This window comes from Pteropus vampyrus, unplaced genomic scaffold, assembly GCF_000151845.1.
Source record: "Pteropus vampyrus isolate Shadow unplaced genomic scaffold, Pvam_2.0 Scaffold34, whole genome shotgun sequence".
NCBI classification, from domain to species: Eukaryota; Metazoa; Chordata; class Mammalia; order Chiroptera; family Pteropodidae; genus Pteropus; species Pteropus vampyrus.
The window spans coordinates 6,114,787-6,132,781 of record NW_011888815.1 but is presented as its reverse complement, the minus strand read 5'-3'; the positions used below and the strand labels follow the sequence as shown (position 1 = coordinate 6,132,781).

Here is a 17,995-nt window from a genome sequence, read left to right as displayed (position 1 = left end):
AGAAACTGAGGAAAACACTACCTTTGTGACAGCAATATGTACATACTGACGAACACCAAAATGCAAGCAATTGACGGCGTTCATGAAACCCCTACAAGTCATTTTTAGATCCTAAATTTAAAGCTCTCGATAACCATCTAAATATTTCCACTGTTTCAAATTTTTCGGATATTACTCTAAAATTTAAGTTTTAAATACTGAATAAGGAATCACATTAAAAGCTTTTCAACTGCGACAAATACACAGAATAAAATGTTCATTCTTTCCAGAATATATAATACGTAAAAAGTCTATACATAATGGCATGGACGAGGTAGAAAGGACCATCGATCACCTATCAACCAGTATCTACTGTCATCGAACGGAAACAACATGGCGGACCCTCACAGTTTTTTTTTTTACTATAGTTAAAATACTTTTCAATATTATACGCCCAAACATGATCAAACATTTGAGATGTACCTAGGCCCTCAATCACTCAGATCATGATGCATGTACATGGGTTCCATACATCTCATAAAGAGATGTACGAAGTGATTCAAATAATCAGGGAGACCTAGTCCTGCCATACGCGACGGCCTGGAGAGAAAGAAACCTATGCGCGGCTCAGTCAAAAGTTTCCATTCAAAATACATTGTGATTACCGCCAGTAATTTTACTCAAAACGAGCGAAATCAAACATGGACAAGAAAAACAGGCTAGGGAAATAAAATCAGAAGTAAATACCTCAAATCTATTATGCAACAGGTGAGATATAAATGAAACACTATATGAGAGTGGTCAGAGACCCCATCCCCTTCACTGGTTAGTAGGAAGCAGTTAAGGACATTAGTCGGACATCCTTAACCTCGGAGAGTCTATAATGGAAGGAAATGGCCACATTCTACCACAAATGTTCTTACATTACAGGAAAAGAGAATAACAGAACACAAGAACAACGGTTTAACAGAGAACTCTATTTCTCATGTTTCTTACATATATATAAAAGGACTTACAGATATAGTATTACACCTATGCATTTTGATTCTACGATATATCTTTGTAAGTTTCACATATGGAAATATGCAAACTTGAAGTATTATTTTAATGATATATTTTCTAGGTAATCTCCAAAAGAGAATCCAATTTTCTGAATAACTGAATATAGAAACTTGATAAAGCCAGAATGATGAAACACCATTAAGCTTAATTACATACAATAAACCCTAAAAGAAAGATAACCATATAGAAAACTTTTATATTAACAGTTGAAAAAAGACATTCTATGAGATTAAAAAATTATTTCTTAAAGAGTCACTGCTATACTAGTACCATTTTTCATAAACGACATTGAACATATATATGTAGGCCAGAACATAAAGTCGAAAAATTGGTTATTATGCGTTTATCGAGAAATTTCTTTACTTGAAAAATTTTGGAGAAAGTATTTTTTAAATCATAAAGAAAGAGTATAGACTCTTTCATTCATGGATTTAACATGAATAGTTTTTCACATTCTCACGTGACCATGAATTTCCGTGACAGGTAGTAATTTGTCCTTTTGGTTGGGTCACACACACTTGGATACACTAAAAATCTGGTTGGTGTTTCTAAAAGAGTTATTAAATAGAAATAATCCTCGCCCATGTGACATCTGTATTTTTCTCTGCTCATTCCTGAATGCAGAGTAACTTTCATAGAGTAATTGAAATACAAGTTTTAAAAATTTTTAAATCATACTTCATTTTTAAATATGGAAAATGACAGACGACAGTGGAATCTGCAAATGTGTGGATTCACAGAGGACGGTCTCAGGCCTTCCCTCGTAAGACAGAGGGTTTAATGGCAGCCCAGGAGGATGCAGGATCTGGGTACCATCTACCACTACATCACGATCTAAAAGAATGTTCAGCCGGCAGAACTGACTATTAATTATGACCAAACTTAAATTCTGCTACTAAATTCTAGTATGATTTCTCATTAAATCCAGTTAATGCACATCGATCATCTCACTAGAGAATGAGGGAAAACCCTGTGTGTTATCTGCCTTCTGGACACTAAAATAATGACATCATACGAAGTTCATCTAAATTCTTTGATGTGAAATTCAGAACTAAACTTCAGAACTGAAGAAACTTTTTGTACAAATATTGCACCAAAGCAGTGATCTGAATTGTGCTAATTCTAGGTCAAAAATGTAAATGCCTCCTTCTTAGGTTTGCCTCAGGGAAAAGACTCTTTGTCACATTTCCCTCACATTCCTTAGTTTCATCTTCAGACGAGTGGACAATCGAATACTTACAAACCTATCCGAGGTCCACTGCCTAGACACGCCATGGTAAATATGAATAAAAACAGATTTGTGACAGACAAGAAACTATTGTGTGCTACAGACTATGATTACCTGGAGGTAGGAACTGCAGCTGGTTGTTAGCTAATCGAAGGTGACGTAAAGCTCTCAGACGACCAATTTCTGGGCAAACGATTTCTAAGGCATTGTCACTAAGGTCCAAACACTGGAGTTTGACAAGGGACCCAATGGCTTCAAAGAGAAAAGGAGGGTAAAGGCAAAATCAGTTTGACCCAAGTGTTACGTCAAATCTCTCATGCAAGGATGCCATGTTAAAATACTTCGATACTTAATATCACCAACACGGTGGCACACAAAATAATAAAAACATAGATCAAACTATGGAATTTCTAAATTTTATGAAAGTGATAAGACGTCTAACTAAATAAAAAAGATAACTTAAAATAGAGCAAAATAAGAATTTTAAAACTATATATGAAACCATATACAAGGTGTTTTTAAATTTAACTCAAATTCTTAACTGGTTTTACTGAATTTAGAACTTCTTATATTATTTACTCAATAATAACATATCTAATAATAATTTACCTAATCATTATAACCATTTTAGACGTATTTAATTCATAATTCTTAACTGGACTTACTAATTAGGGAGAAAAAGCTTTGAAAATAATAAAGGTAGTTTATAATTAAAATTCACTAATATACCAACCAAAATAGGTTTAAAGAGACTATATGTTCCACTGTCATAAAGGAAAGCTTAAACCATGGTGTCTCTTAACTAAAAAAATGGAAGTTCACTTACTTACCTTCTGGAACTACAACTATGTTATTTGAGTGTAGGTACCTGGGGGAAAAGACAAAAAAAAAAAAAAAAAAAGATGCTATCAGTCAGAACTTTTGCTACATAATCAGTTTGTAAAGTACTCACTTAGAAATTATATCAAATATAAGGGGATCAAACTTTCACACTCTAAGTGTATAACACAAAATACATGGTCATTACAGATAACTAATAATACTCTGAAAATAATATTTTATGCTATAGTTGCAAACATTAAAACCATTTACTGATTTAGTTCTATTTTAAAATAAAAGAAGGCACAATAGAAAAATTATGAGGTATTTTTTTTCCACCTCATAAAACAAATTACTAGTTTCTCTACTCCATTTTACATTGCTCGGATTTTCAGAAATATAGTTATTAAGCAAAGAAAAATCAACACTGATTGTGTAAAAGAAAATGAAAACTTTCAGTTTCTAAAGGAGAACTTCACAAAATAATCAAACTGAAGATACTCCCAGGCAGCCTCCTCACTGAGAAGCAAGACTTGTCTGAAGAGACTAAAAACTTGTCATTAACAGTAGCTGTAGAAATACTTGGCTGTCAAGGTACAGAATTTATTTCACAGCAAAAGGAATTTCATAATCAGGAATCACATTCTTTTCTTTAAATAAAGTTACCAGGGCTGACAAGTTCAGGCAAGCCTAAGTAAATAACACTTTTCCCAACGAAATATCTTTAGCACACTCTGGTGGCGATTTCACGTAATCAGAAGCAGCCAACTATTCAGAGCAAAACAAGAGAGACCTCTGGAGATCATACGGTGGTAACTTTTAAAAATAAATTTATTTTGAGAAAACTAGATTTTGATAAACTTTATTTTCAAACCTATCATTTCATTTATTATAACTCATAAATCAATCTTCTTCATAAAGCATTTTTAAATAGAATTTTGAAATTTTCTTCTACATTTTTAATTCTATCATCAAATGTTAAAATGTCAATGACACAGAATAAGAAAGACAGAAAATAAATAAAGTAAAGAAACTTGTTCTATGCTGGATTAAATAAATTTTGCAATAGGTATTAACCTGCTGGGTCTAATGGAATCTAGACAATTACGCCATTCCATGATATTTTATTCCTTGCTTTATGTATATGAAATAATTCCACATTTTAAAATCAATACTCCTTAAACTACTTTATCAGGTGACTCAATTCTTTGTGCCAAAACAATAAACGTTGTTAAAAGAGACAACAAGCCTGAAATGGAGTCACTTGTGCTAAGCCCGCGACACCAAAGCCACACCGAGACTCGACGCCTGACCTAACTGCGGTTTCAGCCTCTCCCAGGAGTACGATCTTGACCAGTCAGTCTGGAATTTCCTGGGCAACACTAGTGAGGTGATCTGCCTACAGACCTCTAGAGGAAAGTCGCCTTGCTTGGGGCAATCCATACTTTGCTAATAACTTCCTTGTCCCACCCTCTTCCTACTTGTCAAAGCCTTTCCTTTTCTACCGCTCTTTAGAGCGTTCTGTTTGCTAGCTGGGATGCTGCTTGATTCATGAACTTCTTGATAAAGCCAATTTTAGCTTTAAATTCACTCAGTGGAATTTTGTTTTTGAACAATGTAAATAAGCTCAAGCGCGTGCGCACACACACACACACACACACAAATGTACACATTTGCATATTACACAAAAGCCAGAGTGCCTAGACACCAACATAAAGAAAAATCTGATTTTTAAAATTCCCCAAAATATTAGCCTAAAGTTCCACCTATAAAAAAGGACCCGAAAATGTCCAAATCAAAATAAGAACTAAAGTACTCACTATTATGATTGCAATCGAAGTGTATTTTTTAACCTATGAAATTTATCTACATTATAATGAAGGTGCAGTATACGGTAGCACAGAACGTTCGCAGTCCTGCCTACATATTAGAATCACAAGTGGCCTTGAAAATATTGGAGCCCAACACCATCCCGTACCGAGGGAAACCCTGTCTCAACTCGAGTTACTCTGATGTACGAGCGATGAAGAACCATCGGTGTGAAAGCGAAGCAGAGAGCAGGCGCTGGAGCCAGACGGCCTGCACCCTGACAGCCACGAGACCGGGGGACATGGCTTCACCCCTCACTCTCTCCATCTACAGAAGCAGATGGTAATGGCACCAGCTATCACATAGGGATAGCACGAGGATCAAATGAATCAATAATGCAAAGCTCTCAGAACAGAGTCCAATGAATGCTGCTTTCATTGTTGCTATAATTATTATTGTCTTCATGAGTCACTGGTAATCATAAGCTTGGCAATTTCAAGTCATTTCTTCTTATTTCATTTTTGTAAGTCCAGAGTAGCTGAAATGTTGGTGTTTCAATGTAACTGGTTTTCATCAAGTTCTTCTACTCACATAATATAGGAATTGTCATTCGATGATGGTGGGAAGACAAGATATATTACAGCCACTTTGGGAAATGGTATGGCAGGTTTTTTTTTTTAAAATAAAAGCTAAATATAGACATTACTTAATAGTAATATGCCAATGTCGGATTCTTAGCTGTGACAAATGTACCATGGAATCAGATGTTAGCATTGGGAGAAACTGGAACTCTGTGCGCCATTTTCACAACCTTTTTGTAAATATAAAATTGTTCCAAAAAAATTCTGTTGTTAAATTTTTCTTAAAAATTAAAAGGAACAGGACTTTTCACTTACAGCCATTATGGAATAACAGGGACCAGATTCACCCGATTGTTGTAAAAGCAACCAAAAACTGGATGGAACATATAAAATGATTATTTTCAAATACTGACAACAGGCAACCAGGACGGTGTTCCCTGAAAGAAAGTTAACAAGTGAGGTGAGCCCCACGATCTCCCCAGCTTCCTGGCTGGAGGCAAACTGTGGCCTGTGGAGCAGGAATGGGATCCCAAACAAAGTATGGAAGTCTCACTGACTTATAGAGACACATATCGGAGTTCAGGGAAGGGTTCCGGAGGAGAAATTGCTACCAAAACAACTCCCCAAAAATTGAAATAAGGGATTATTTGATTTTAGCTTTATTCTAAAATGCACTTTAGGCAAAAAACAACTGAAAAGCTATCAGCTAGATGACCCACAGAGCTCACACAGGACTAGAAGGCATTCGAGTTCTGAGCAGCAAGGGCCCCAAGTCCTTGATGGTCGCTCGGGGCATCCAACAGAGGCCCCAGAAAGGCCAGGCCTCAGAAATAGGCTACACTCCCCTGGAGGAGCAGTCACTCCACACCTGTCCTAATCAAGTGTAAAGTCAAGCCATGAAAGCGCAGAGAACCACATGCTAGAACAGCCGCCAAAAGGAGGACAACGAAGTCTAGACCCTAAACAATGTAAAATGCATAAGGTCTGGCAGCCAATCGAAAAGTACCAGATGCGCCAAGAATCGGGAAAATGTGACTAACAACCAGGATAAAAACAAGCCCATACAAACAGACCCTGCCAGACAGAGATGACGGAATTAGCAAACAAGGACATTAAGACAGCTATAATAACTATAGTCGATGATGTAAAGGTAAATATGAACATTGTGAGAGAAATGCAGATCGAAAATGTAACCAACAAAGTGAAAAACTTCACTGGGTGGTATTCATAGCAGACTGAACACTGAAAAAGAAAATATTACTGACCCTGAAGACAGAGAAATACAATTCATCCAAACTGAAGCACACAGATACACTTAAAGCTGATGCACTCAAAAACAAAGGTGTAAACATATTTACACCTAAACATATTTATGCCAAAGGTGTAAACAAAGGTGTAAACATGTTATGGAGGTAATCATCAAAATAACTAAAAAAATGAAGGATGGAAGATATAGGGAAGGAGGATTTTACTGTATGTTTTACATCTTTTATACTGTTTGACTGTTTATATTAAGTATCACATATAGTAGTAGTAACAACAGTAATTAAATTTCCCAGTTACACGGCTTATCCAGGATTCTGCGACAAAGATGCTGTGCCCACACACCTTTCATCATCTTCATTACCTTGAGGTGAAATATTTAAAACACAAATTTAAATGGTAAAATACTTTAAAATACTTTTGGGTTTAGCAGAATGACAGATGTACCTAGATAAGCACCACGATCATGATATCAAAAATAATAAATATGTTAAAATTCTTCGTCCTATTATTTCAAATAACTTAAAATAATTTTTATGTTTTTTAAAAAAATTCAATAAACACACTCACAGTTCCACAAGGTTTGGAAGCTTCTGAGCAAGGTTTTCTGGCTGAAAATTAAAAACTCAGAGTTAAATTTTATTTTGGAAAAGTGTATAAACATCTCTAGTTTAAACACAAAGTACTACCTTTTTGAGGGCTGTACCTTTTGAGTTAATGTGAAAATCATAAATAGGCAGTCTTGATTTATGCTTACATAGACTATACTACGATTTAAACTTATTCATTTGAACACTTCAAATCGATGTCCCCTGGAGAAGCAAGAAACTTTGTATTATGTATTCATGGAAAAAAAAAAATGTTCTTAGCAGACACAGACAGAGAAAACAATGCCATGTGACGCCAGAGCCTTAGATTGGAGTGACACGCCTGCAAAGCCAAGGTATACCACTGGCCACCCTTAGAAGCTAGGAGAAAGGACAGACTCTCCCTCAGAGGCCCGAGAAGGGACTAGGCCCTGCCCACACGCCGAACTGGAATTCTGGCCTGCAAAAATGGGAGAGAACACACTTCTGTTATTTTACGCCACCCAGCCTGTGTGATTTGTTATAGCGGCCTTAGAAACTAATACCGCTCCCACGAACTCCCAAAGCGTACTCTTCAGAAGAAAGTGAGAGAGATCCCCAGGGGGTGGAAAGCAAGACCTAACTAAGCTCAGAATAAACAGAGTAAGCTGGAGCTCAGGTGATCCAGGAGAGTGTTGGACAGGCCACAGGCCCTGAGTTCGGATCAGGAGTATGATATGGCAGGGACAGGAAATGGGCCATTGGGAACACAGGAAGGGAGAGGGGTCTAGGTCTCTCACACAGTCAGTGTTCTGGAAAGACAAGCTCTTCCACGAAAAAAAAAAAATTCTATTCAGAAATTGAGAGCAAGCTTCCATCTGCTGGAGGCACTGGGGAAGAGGCGAGGGCTCCTGTAATTCACACACACACACACACACACACACACACACACACACACACACTCTTCAAATTTACAGGAACAGAAAGATATGAGTCATTAAGACTGTGGAGGCACACTGAGTCAGGAGCAATTTTTTAAAAAAATTCTACATTCAAGCATACTATAGGGTAAGCTAGATAGCAACAACAAATAACCAGGAATGGCTTTTTATAAGAAATTAAATCTGATCAGAGTCCTAAAAGAGAAATATAAATGATCGGAGGTGCCTTGGACCTAGAAGGGTAGCTCTGGTTAGCTTTGTAGGCACAAGGAGAAATAAATGAAGGAGAAGGAGAGAGGCAGGGAGAAAGAGAGGAAGAGGGAGACAGAGAGAGAGAGAGAAAAGTGTAGGTTCGTTTGGGAAGTTGCAAATATAATCTATTCTGCTGTAACTCCCTAACAGTTCTCTTGAAGAAATCTTTTATTTTCAAAAATCCTCTTACAAAAACAATCGTGTCAATAGAAAAAAAGGAAAGTGTTAGGGACTAGAAAGTTTGATTTGTAACGGAGTAATTTTTCATTCAGAAACTTAGCAACAGTGATTGTCATTAGGGAAAGGACTCAGGTTGCTATGCTCCGTCTTTCGTATCATTTGTAATTTTAACAATGAGCATGCATGTCTTTTACAACGGAAAAGAATTTAAAAATGTGGTAGGCACGGCATAAATTGCTACATAACTGAGTAATCAATTATATTCTATCCAATTTGGGTTTTAAATGCTAAGTAAGAGAAACGCCATTAGTGTGGTATTTCCTGGCCACAGGGTACGAACGTGTGTAATGATTTTGCAGAGGGGCGAGGGAGAGATGCTTTAAGGGCTTCTATTTTATACTAAGGAAAAGCTTTTCTTTTTTTTTTAAATCCTGAACACAACGGAAATCCACTAGATGATTTTAAACAAGGTAATGATATTATTCATTTCATACTAGAATTCTGATGCATGCAAATACTTAACGACAGTTTCCCAGGCTACTCACATTCACACATCCATCCCTTTTAGGAAAACCAAACAGCACTGAATGCGAACACTGTGACGAAGTCGAAAAGGCAGTTGTCGAGAACCCGAGTTTGATAAAACTACTCTTAGTTTTCAAATGCTGAGCATGTGATTCCCTTTCCCCCCATGATTTGATATCAACATAGGCGGTGAGGTCCTTCAAGAGAAATCTTCCCTCGGATGTTTCTCTTGGATCTGTCCAAATCTTCAAAATGTTTCTCTTAGTATATTTATCTTCCCTAGTCAGGAGAATACTCGCTTCCATTTATGGGCATACCAAGTACCTTAGAAAAACTGGCCAGCTTGTGGGGTGCCGTGGGGAGGGTCTTGGAGAGGCTTAACAATGGCTGTCCCTCTAAAAAGGAAAGATGGTCTGGACGAAAGGAAACAATGTCAGACCCTCATCTAGCTTTATCTGCTGCAACATCAATGTCACATCTGGCTGACTTATGGGGCCTGTGCTCATTCTTCCCAGAGGCCAACTTGGCTCCATCACATAGCATTCTAATCTCTCCATGACGAACGAGTTAGTTGTTTTAAGTCACAGAGCTATACACACAATTAAGCACCGAATAACGTTTCTGCTGCCAAGAGTGCGTCACTCTATCTTTATTAATGTGTTTTTTTTTTTTTAATTTAAAAATATAAGCACGATGACTGTGGAAAATTGCAGTTCATTAGAACACTGGGTTAAAAGAAAACAAACTCACTTATTGGTATCTGCCCCAAAAGCCTGTCAAATAAGTAGCTTGTTGCCTAGGCTGTGGCTGACACCTACTGTGTTCTGTAAGAGTCTCTGCTTTCTATTAGCAGGGTTGGGTAATGTAGCGAAATGATGAGGGAAAAGTCATACATTTTAATTTTTATGTTTCCATAGTTTATGTATACGTTAATGTCAAAATTTCTGTTACTCTGTGGGTAACTAAACTCTAATGCTGGATTATGGACACCACGGTAAATTAGTTTACCTTGATCCACAGGATTTATGCTCTATTAAGTTTAAAATATATTTTTTTAATTTTTTTATGGTGACATTGAATAACAAAATCCAGTATGTTTCAGGTGTACAACTTAACAGTAAGGCCTATATACATTGCGTTGTGTGTTGCCTCCCACAGTTAGATTTCTTTCTGTCACCACATATTTGACCGCTTTTATCCCATCTACCTCCCCTATCCCCTCTCCCTCCTACATATTTTTAAATGCAAAAATCCTGATAAAAGCAATAATCTTAAAAGTATTTCTCAAAACTGTTACTATTATTTCCTTTTCTTCATAATTTTGACATAAAAATTTTAATCATATGTACCCAAATTCCTTGAGTATAAATATTTCCTACAAAGCTACTTGAAAATTGTTTTCGAAATTAAGCCAAAACTATCTTCATTAAATCTCACGTTATCACTTAGCAAAATAACTTTTCTTCATACACACAAAAAGTAAACGTTAGCAAGCACAATTAGTGTAAAATTTACCTCAGATTTTGAATCACTGATGCTTTATCTTATCCTTTTAAGAAAAACATTCAACCCCCTTAAATGGGAATATTTTAAAATTGTGTGTCTTGGAACGAATACTTGAAATGTGTTGCAAACGTGCTGGGTGACGTTCCGTGGTGGGCGCTGAGCATCACTCACCTTTCCTTCTCCTGGGCTCCTGGTAACTGCACCTTTCTCTTCGAGCTGGGGGCATGGCTAAGTGACTTGCTCGGCCAGTGAGATTACGTCAAGGCAAAAGCCTTAAAGAGCTCTGGGGCAAAAGGCCCGAGGTGACCTCTGGAGAGGGGAAGCTTTGTCGGCCTTCCTCCCTGAACGAGGACACCCAGAACCAGAGTCCCCGAGCAATATGAGAGAGAAATATGAACAAGAAATAACTGTGCTGTTGGAAACCACGGGGATTCCGGGGCCAGCAGAACCTGCTCCATATCCTTCTAACGACACATTTCAAGGAAGCCATAAATTAAATGCATCTTCGTTCTTAGAGCAGTCACAGAAGTAGAATGAAGTTGGACCTCTACCTCACGTCATGTACGAAAATGAATTAAAAATGGATCAACAGCTTAAACATAAAAGTTAAAACCATACAATTCATGGGAGAAAAGACGGGGTAAATCTTTACGAATGTAGATTTGGCAATGTATTCATAGAGACGAAACCAAAATCACGAGCGACGATAGAAAACATAGATAAATTAGGCCTCATCGAAGTTAAAACCCTGTGCATCAAAGTGCATTACAAGAAAGAGAACCCACAAGGCTCCATCGGATGAGGAAAAAACAAGAAGCTCCTCATTCTGGAATTCGAAATGAAACCAACAAAAGCCAAACTTGACTTGCTCTCCCTCTTCCTCGCCACGTCGGATGGCACGATCACTTCTTCTAGCAGAAGTTAACCATCCTTTTGTGTTCTGACTACCTGTGTTCTTTTACGATTTGCCTGTTTATATTTGATGGGGAAGATCAGTAGAAAAGAAAAGACACCTGCGCCTCTTCCCACCCCGATTCGGGAAGGTGACTGACTGATCACTTCCACCCTCAATCTTCGGAGCTCATCACTGTAGAGTTCCCTCTTCTGCACGATGAACTGCTTAATCGGGTCCATGTACTCTTATTGCTTAGGCATAATCCACACTCCCCTCTTCATTAAAATTTCGATGCTTCTTTCTTGTCCATTCATAGTTACAAAATTGGCAAACTGCGGACAGCTCTTATCAGTATTTGGGTAGGTCACTTTTTCGTGTCCCCAGGAAGGCCTTCTGCCTCCTGTTCTCGCTAAGAAAAAAAACTTGGCAGATCTTTTCATTGATTTTGCTTCCTGGCTGAGATTCGTTTCCCCTCCAAGTTTCCTGTGACTTTTCCTTTTATCAATGAAGAAACAGGTTCAAAGAGGTTACGCACATAGAAGCTTATCTGTTATCTGCTACTAAGTTTTGCTACCGAATGATGAAACACCCCCTTCCTTGGACTGCAGCCCTCAAATGCTTCCGGTGCCAATCCCCTCCATGATGAGCGTCTGGGTGAGAAGGCCTGGAGATTGCTGCTTCCCACCGATGGTCCTCCAGCTCTTACAAAGACCCTAGCAATGGTGGGATTGGGAGGAAACTGGGGCAGGCTCTACCTCCGCCTCCTCCACCCTGCACACTCATATCCTGTCATCTGAAACGTGTACATGACAAAAGCCTCTCCAAAACCACATCTACCATCCCCCAGATGGCTTGCTTCACCATCAATGGGTCCTTCGCCCCTCTTTAATCTCTCTATTCATTCACGCCTCCTTTCTTGCGTTGCCCCCGAGCCAGCTCGGATTCCACGTGCCACCATTTGAATCACTTTCGTCCAAACCCGAGGCTCCTTAGTCCCTCTGTACTTACATCCGCGCCGCAAAAACCTAAGCCTGCGTGAATGCAACAGCCCTCCTTCCTCACACCTCAGACGGCTGAGCGCTGCAGGAGAAAACCCCCTACGCCAGCGGATGGTTCCACCATGAGCCTCGCCACCGACTGCTCGCTGAACGACGCCACCGATTCCACGATCTCCAGCCCAACTTCCACAATGAGAGTTTCACACCTGGACTCTACAGCTCTTCACTTCCCGACCAAATGGTCTCGCCTGCTCCCGCTGTCAGACAGAGCTCCCTCGACTGCCTTTCTTCCCTCCCCCGCCCCGTCTGTACCTTTCTTTCTCTTTGTACGAAGGGGGAAAGGTCAGTCCTTTCACGTGCACCCTAAGATAAAGTTTATGGTGCTTCCTGCTCACTGTAGGTATTTTACATAGATTAATAAAACTTCTCCAGGAAAACATTCCACACATACGAAGCCAATACGAGATATTTCAGATATTGAGGCAAGTACACTACAGAGAAGGGAATGAAGAACGGGTCGATCCGCCTAGAAACAGTATCTCAAATGAATAAGAACCAGAATTCAAGTCTAAGATCCAAATGAGGTTAAGTGATAACCAAAAAATGACACATAAAGCAAATCCATTTAAAACAGAGACCAAGAGATGAAATACTGCTATTTGTGACAACGTGGATGGATCTCGAGATAATCATGCTAAGCAAAATAAGCCAGACAGACAAAGTTGAAAATCACGTGACATCACTCATATGTGGGATATAAACCTAAAAGCAACAAACGAACAGGACAAACAAACAGAGACTCATGGGAGTGGGAGACAGACTAGTGATTACGAGAGGCGGCGAGGTAGATGGGGGAAAATATGTGGAGACAGAAAGAAATCTAACTATGGGAGGTGAACATGCAGTGTAAATATATATATGCCTTACTGTTAAAATGTACAGCTGAAACTTTTGTTAACCAATGTCACCACAAAATAACTAACTAATTAAAAAATAAAATAAAATAAAGGAGACCAAATTTCTTAATAAATAGTGGGAATAAAAAGTTTGGGACATTCTCTTGGAAAAATTTGTCAGTCGTTTTTTTTTTTAATCTTACATGAAATAAAATTTAGGTTATGATAACAATGTGCTTATTCTTAGAACATACAAAGAGTAAATCAAATGTTGCTTTTTGTGCCCCAAAATTTTCCAGCAAATTGGATGACAGCCCAATTCAAAATCATTTGCTTTTCACAGTGCAATCAAAACACTCAAAAGCTACACCGAGCCTTAATATTTTAATCTTCGAATCATTCTCTTCTTGAAGTCATTCCTGTCGGTCTTTCTCTTCTTTACCTTTTTACCATTGGGTTTTGTGACATTCAAAAATCATGGAGGAAGCTTAACACACATAAAAGGCACAGGCTCAGACGACGCACAGGCTGAGTGACGAGGGGTTTTTGATGGGGACTAATTTTATAAGTGGTATGTTCGTGAATATTTTGCTTTCCTACACAGCACCTCCTGTAATAACATAATTGTGGGGACTTGGATAATGAATTCTCAGCTAATGAGAGACCCCCATATTTGCATTTATATTACCTGTTGATATAACAAGAGAGAACATACATCTTGGTCTGAATATCTTAAGATATGTAAACTATGTCTTGGTCAGGACCCCGTTATAAATGATTTTTTTAAAAAATGCAATATAATACTGTACCAAGGTTGTAAGGGAGTTTCTTTTCATATAGAGTCTCTCCAAGTACTGTAGTCCCTCATCTTTCAGTAACTCCAATGGGAAATGGTGCAGATTCCTATAATTCAAAAACAGATTCTTGTGCTTTTCCAGCCTTGCCACAGAGATCGTCTTACAAAGTTCGGATGCCATGACTGAACATATCCCATCAGGCACACTGCAGCACTACATCTTGTCAAAATTGGTCCATTTCTAAAGAGGAAAAAGAAACTGAATCATAATACTGCTTACAAGCCAAATAAACCAGTTAGCATAGAGAGCTATTTGCAGACACTAAAGAGAGAGTTATACATTCATTCTCTATATTTTTCTTTCGTAACAACTAAATTTGTCACGCATATTTAGAAGGAGATAAAAATGAATAACTATTTAATAAAAATACTCTCACTATTTAGGCAGTATTTACTACTTAGTAGAAACAGTACTAATTGAAAAATAGTGCCTGAACTTGAGGTCAGAATCCCTGCTTAAGAGAACAGAGACCAGTTTTATAACATGCAGCCAAAGAAAAGAATTTAAAAATCTGACATAGCAAACCCATTTCCTTCTTGAACTATCTCCTTTTGTATTTAAGGTATTTCAAAAATATTTAAATGTGTATATAAAACATATCTAGATCATTTACAGCTTCATTTTCTTCACTTCTTACTATCTAAATATTGTCCTAGATACTACTTTTTTCTTTCTTTAATCTTTTTTCTTTTCTTCCTTTCTTTTTAACTTTGCAGATTATCAGAAGTAGCAAAGAAACAGGTCTGGGAAACAGTTTTATTATTTCAATGAAAGGCGAAATACTGCACTAGGAAATAACTGCATTCAATCTCCCTAGGCCTCAGTTGTCTAATATATAAAATGGAGACAGCAATTTATTGGTAAAGGCCAAAACTCAGAACAGATTAAATTTCTTTCTAGCGCTAAAATTGACAAGGACAAGAAGAGAAATAACATTTGCCATCTTATCAACTAGGCACAGGGCCAGAACAAACTTCACAATCACTTAACACTAGAAGAAACAAATTCAGAGCTTCGATAATTTGTCCAAGGTCAAATAGCTCACAAGGGATAATAAAAGCAAGGATTTGGGGGGGGGGGGCAGGGCGAGCAGTGGTGTCCGGTGTATTTCAAAGCCTTGGGTCTTTACATACACAGACTCACAGATTCTACAGGATAGTAAGGGAATGTTAAAACTAAAAAGAAGTTGAGATTGGCTCAAAGAGTCTACTCTCTCTCTTTCCCTGGGCATCCTTTTCTAAACTCTCTAATAGAAACTACCTTTCAAAGAAATCTTTTTGCTTAAGAAAAACTCTTCACTGAGAATTAGCACCAAGTTGGTGTACAATGTAGTAACATAGCTTTCAGTAAGCAGAGTTTTGTAACTTTTTGGTAATTGCTCTTATTTCCAAACTCTAATTCCTAGCTAATAAGTACATCCCACTGTATATAAAAGGGCATAGAATATGGAGTATTCAATAATAGGCCAGTGTAACACAAGCATCCAACATTTTCCCATATTTATTCCACCTACTCCTCTATCTTTATGAGATATTATTCAACTTTGAGAAATTCAAATTTTTCTATATCTTAATTCTCTCAGCTGCAAAGCAAGTAGAGCCTCAAACGTAATACATTCAAAAGAGAGCTTCTCCCCCCAAATCCTCCCTAGTCTTTACCATTTCAGAAATGGCACACACCTCCATCCACTCAGCTACTCAAGCTAGAAAGTTGGAAGTCAAGAATGATTCTCTGGCATCATTCACCTGCCACCTCCAATTTTTCACAAGATCGGTGGTTTCTGAAATAGATCACAAATCCATCCACGGTTCTCCATCAGTCTAAACCAAAGCCACTGTCATCTCCTGCGTGGCCATCTATATTACTGGTCTCCCTGTGTCTAGTCTAGCCACTTTCTAATACATTAATAACTTAGCAATGAGCCTTTTAAAATATCAATTCACTTATGTCTCCCTCTCTCTCTCAAGTAATTTTGCTTTCTGATGTATACATCCTACCAAATAAGCTCTTCAAAAGTTTATTTAGAAAATCAACCTCTGATGAGGTGCTATTCACGATCTGGTCCCACACGCTTCCCCAGCCTTATCTGGCTTCTCACCAAGCTCCTGGGCTTTCCCAGTCCTTGAAAGTGCCAAACTCCCACAGCCTTGCTGCTCTCCTCCTAGCCAAGAAAGCATCATCCCATCATCCTTCGGGTTTTAATGTAAATATTACCACCCTATTTCAAACTAAAACATTCCCCAGTTACTATTTCAGAGAAAGCCGATTTTTTTCTTTGTAGGACTCCTCACGATCTGTAATCTATATATTTATTGGTGTATCTGCTTATTGTCAATCTAGCCAAGAGACTGGAAGCTTCTGAAGGTAATCTTGGGTTTTCATCGATCTTCTATACCTGCCTCTAGCACAAAGCAGGCCTTCCAACAGCTGATGAATGGACGAAACTAGGACATGTGAGTAATGCAGTAAGTCCTCACTTAACACCTTGGATAATAGCTTCTGCAACTCAAAGCAAAATAATGTAGAAACCAATTTTCCCATAGGCTAACTGATATAAACTTAGTGAAGTTCTGTAGTCGTAACAACATTATAACAAAACGACATTGCATGAAACAATGTTATTCCAGGACCTGCTGTAATGCAAGGTAGATTTTTTTTCACTCTCTGATCTAAGGTCGGCCTGTAGATACTGCATACTGAGTGCTTGCTACGTGTCATAAAGATCCTTAATGCTTACAACTCTGCATTGCAGGACATATTATTTAGCCCATTTTACAGATGAGGAAACCGAGTTTCTCGTAGGGTAACTTGCCAGAATGCCAACCCAGGTGAACCAACTGCAAAGCCTATGCACTGCCCTACGATGCGGCAGTTCACACACTTTGACCGGGCCTGTTTTGTTCCTTATGATCATTTAAAGTGGTAGACGAGACATATAAATGTAAGACTACAAAGCAAAATTATATATAAAACCCATACTCACTCACTGATATAGGATCCAATAAGAGAATGTACTGATGGCTTTCCTTCTGTCTGGGATTAGCTGCCTTAAAAACGTCATTACATCTGTTACAGTGCACCTCGCTACAAAGTTTAAGGGGTAAAACCTACACAAATGAAATCAGAAAGCTGCCAGTAATAAAAAATGCTAATAATTCTCCAATACGCATTCATTGGCAATACACATCTTTGACTAGGATATGGTTTTTACGCAAATTCGCTTCACTACCTCTTACTTACATTTAAAAGTCAATGACATACTTAATATTAACTGTATACAACTGCACCTCCACACGAGTTTTCTAACGGGTAAACGCCAATCCACTTTAATATTTTAAAAAACAAAGCCTTCCATCTTAACAATAGTTCACGCATTTCAGGCACGAGTATCTTAAAGGGAAAGAGTCCCTTAGCCTGACTCCAGTACTTAATTCTGAACAGCCACTCGGATTTCCTAATATTGGTCATTACAGAATTAAAAACCGTACATTAAAAGCATTTGTAAAAGGTTATTTTCTCAGTTTTCGAGAATCCCTGGCATTCTCTTAGGCAAAACACACGCCGTTTTTGCCCGAGGCAGCCCAACCCTAAGGTCGTTACGGTTTGGAAGCAGCGAGCCCAGTGACAGGGACTTCACA

General features: G+C 38.2%; 1 protein-coding gene across 5 annotated transcripts in view; it reads right to left on the bottom strand.

Moving 5' to 3' along the window:
* LRRC28 (leucine rich repeat containing 28) overlaps nucleotides 1–17,995 on the bottom strand; it is an 83,348-nt gene that overhangs the window by 64,683 nt on the left and 670 nt on the right. For 3 of the 5 annotated variants that reach the window (XM_011357280.2, XM_023528986.1, XM_011357282.2), the window contains exons 2-5: nucleotides 14,310–14,537; nucleotides 7,312–7,352; nucleotides 3,100–3,137; nucleotides 2,384–2,521 (exon numbers count right to left, since the gene is read on the bottom strand). In XM_011357280.2, the coding sequence (XP_011355582.1) occupies nucleotides 2,384–2,521; nucleotides 3,100–3,137; nucleotides 7,312–7,352; nucleotides 14,310–14,477 (385 nt within the window). In that variant the 5' untranslated portion in view covers nucleotides 14,478–14,537. Of the gene's footprint in view, nucleotides 1–2,383; nucleotides 2,522–3,099; nucleotides 3,138–7,311; nucleotides 7,353–14,309; nucleotides 14,538–16,036; nucleotides 16,138–17,344; nucleotides 17,465–17,995 lie in introns of all 5 variants that reach the window. The other 2 variants (XM_023528985.1, XM_011357281.2) reach the window with 2 other exon arrangements.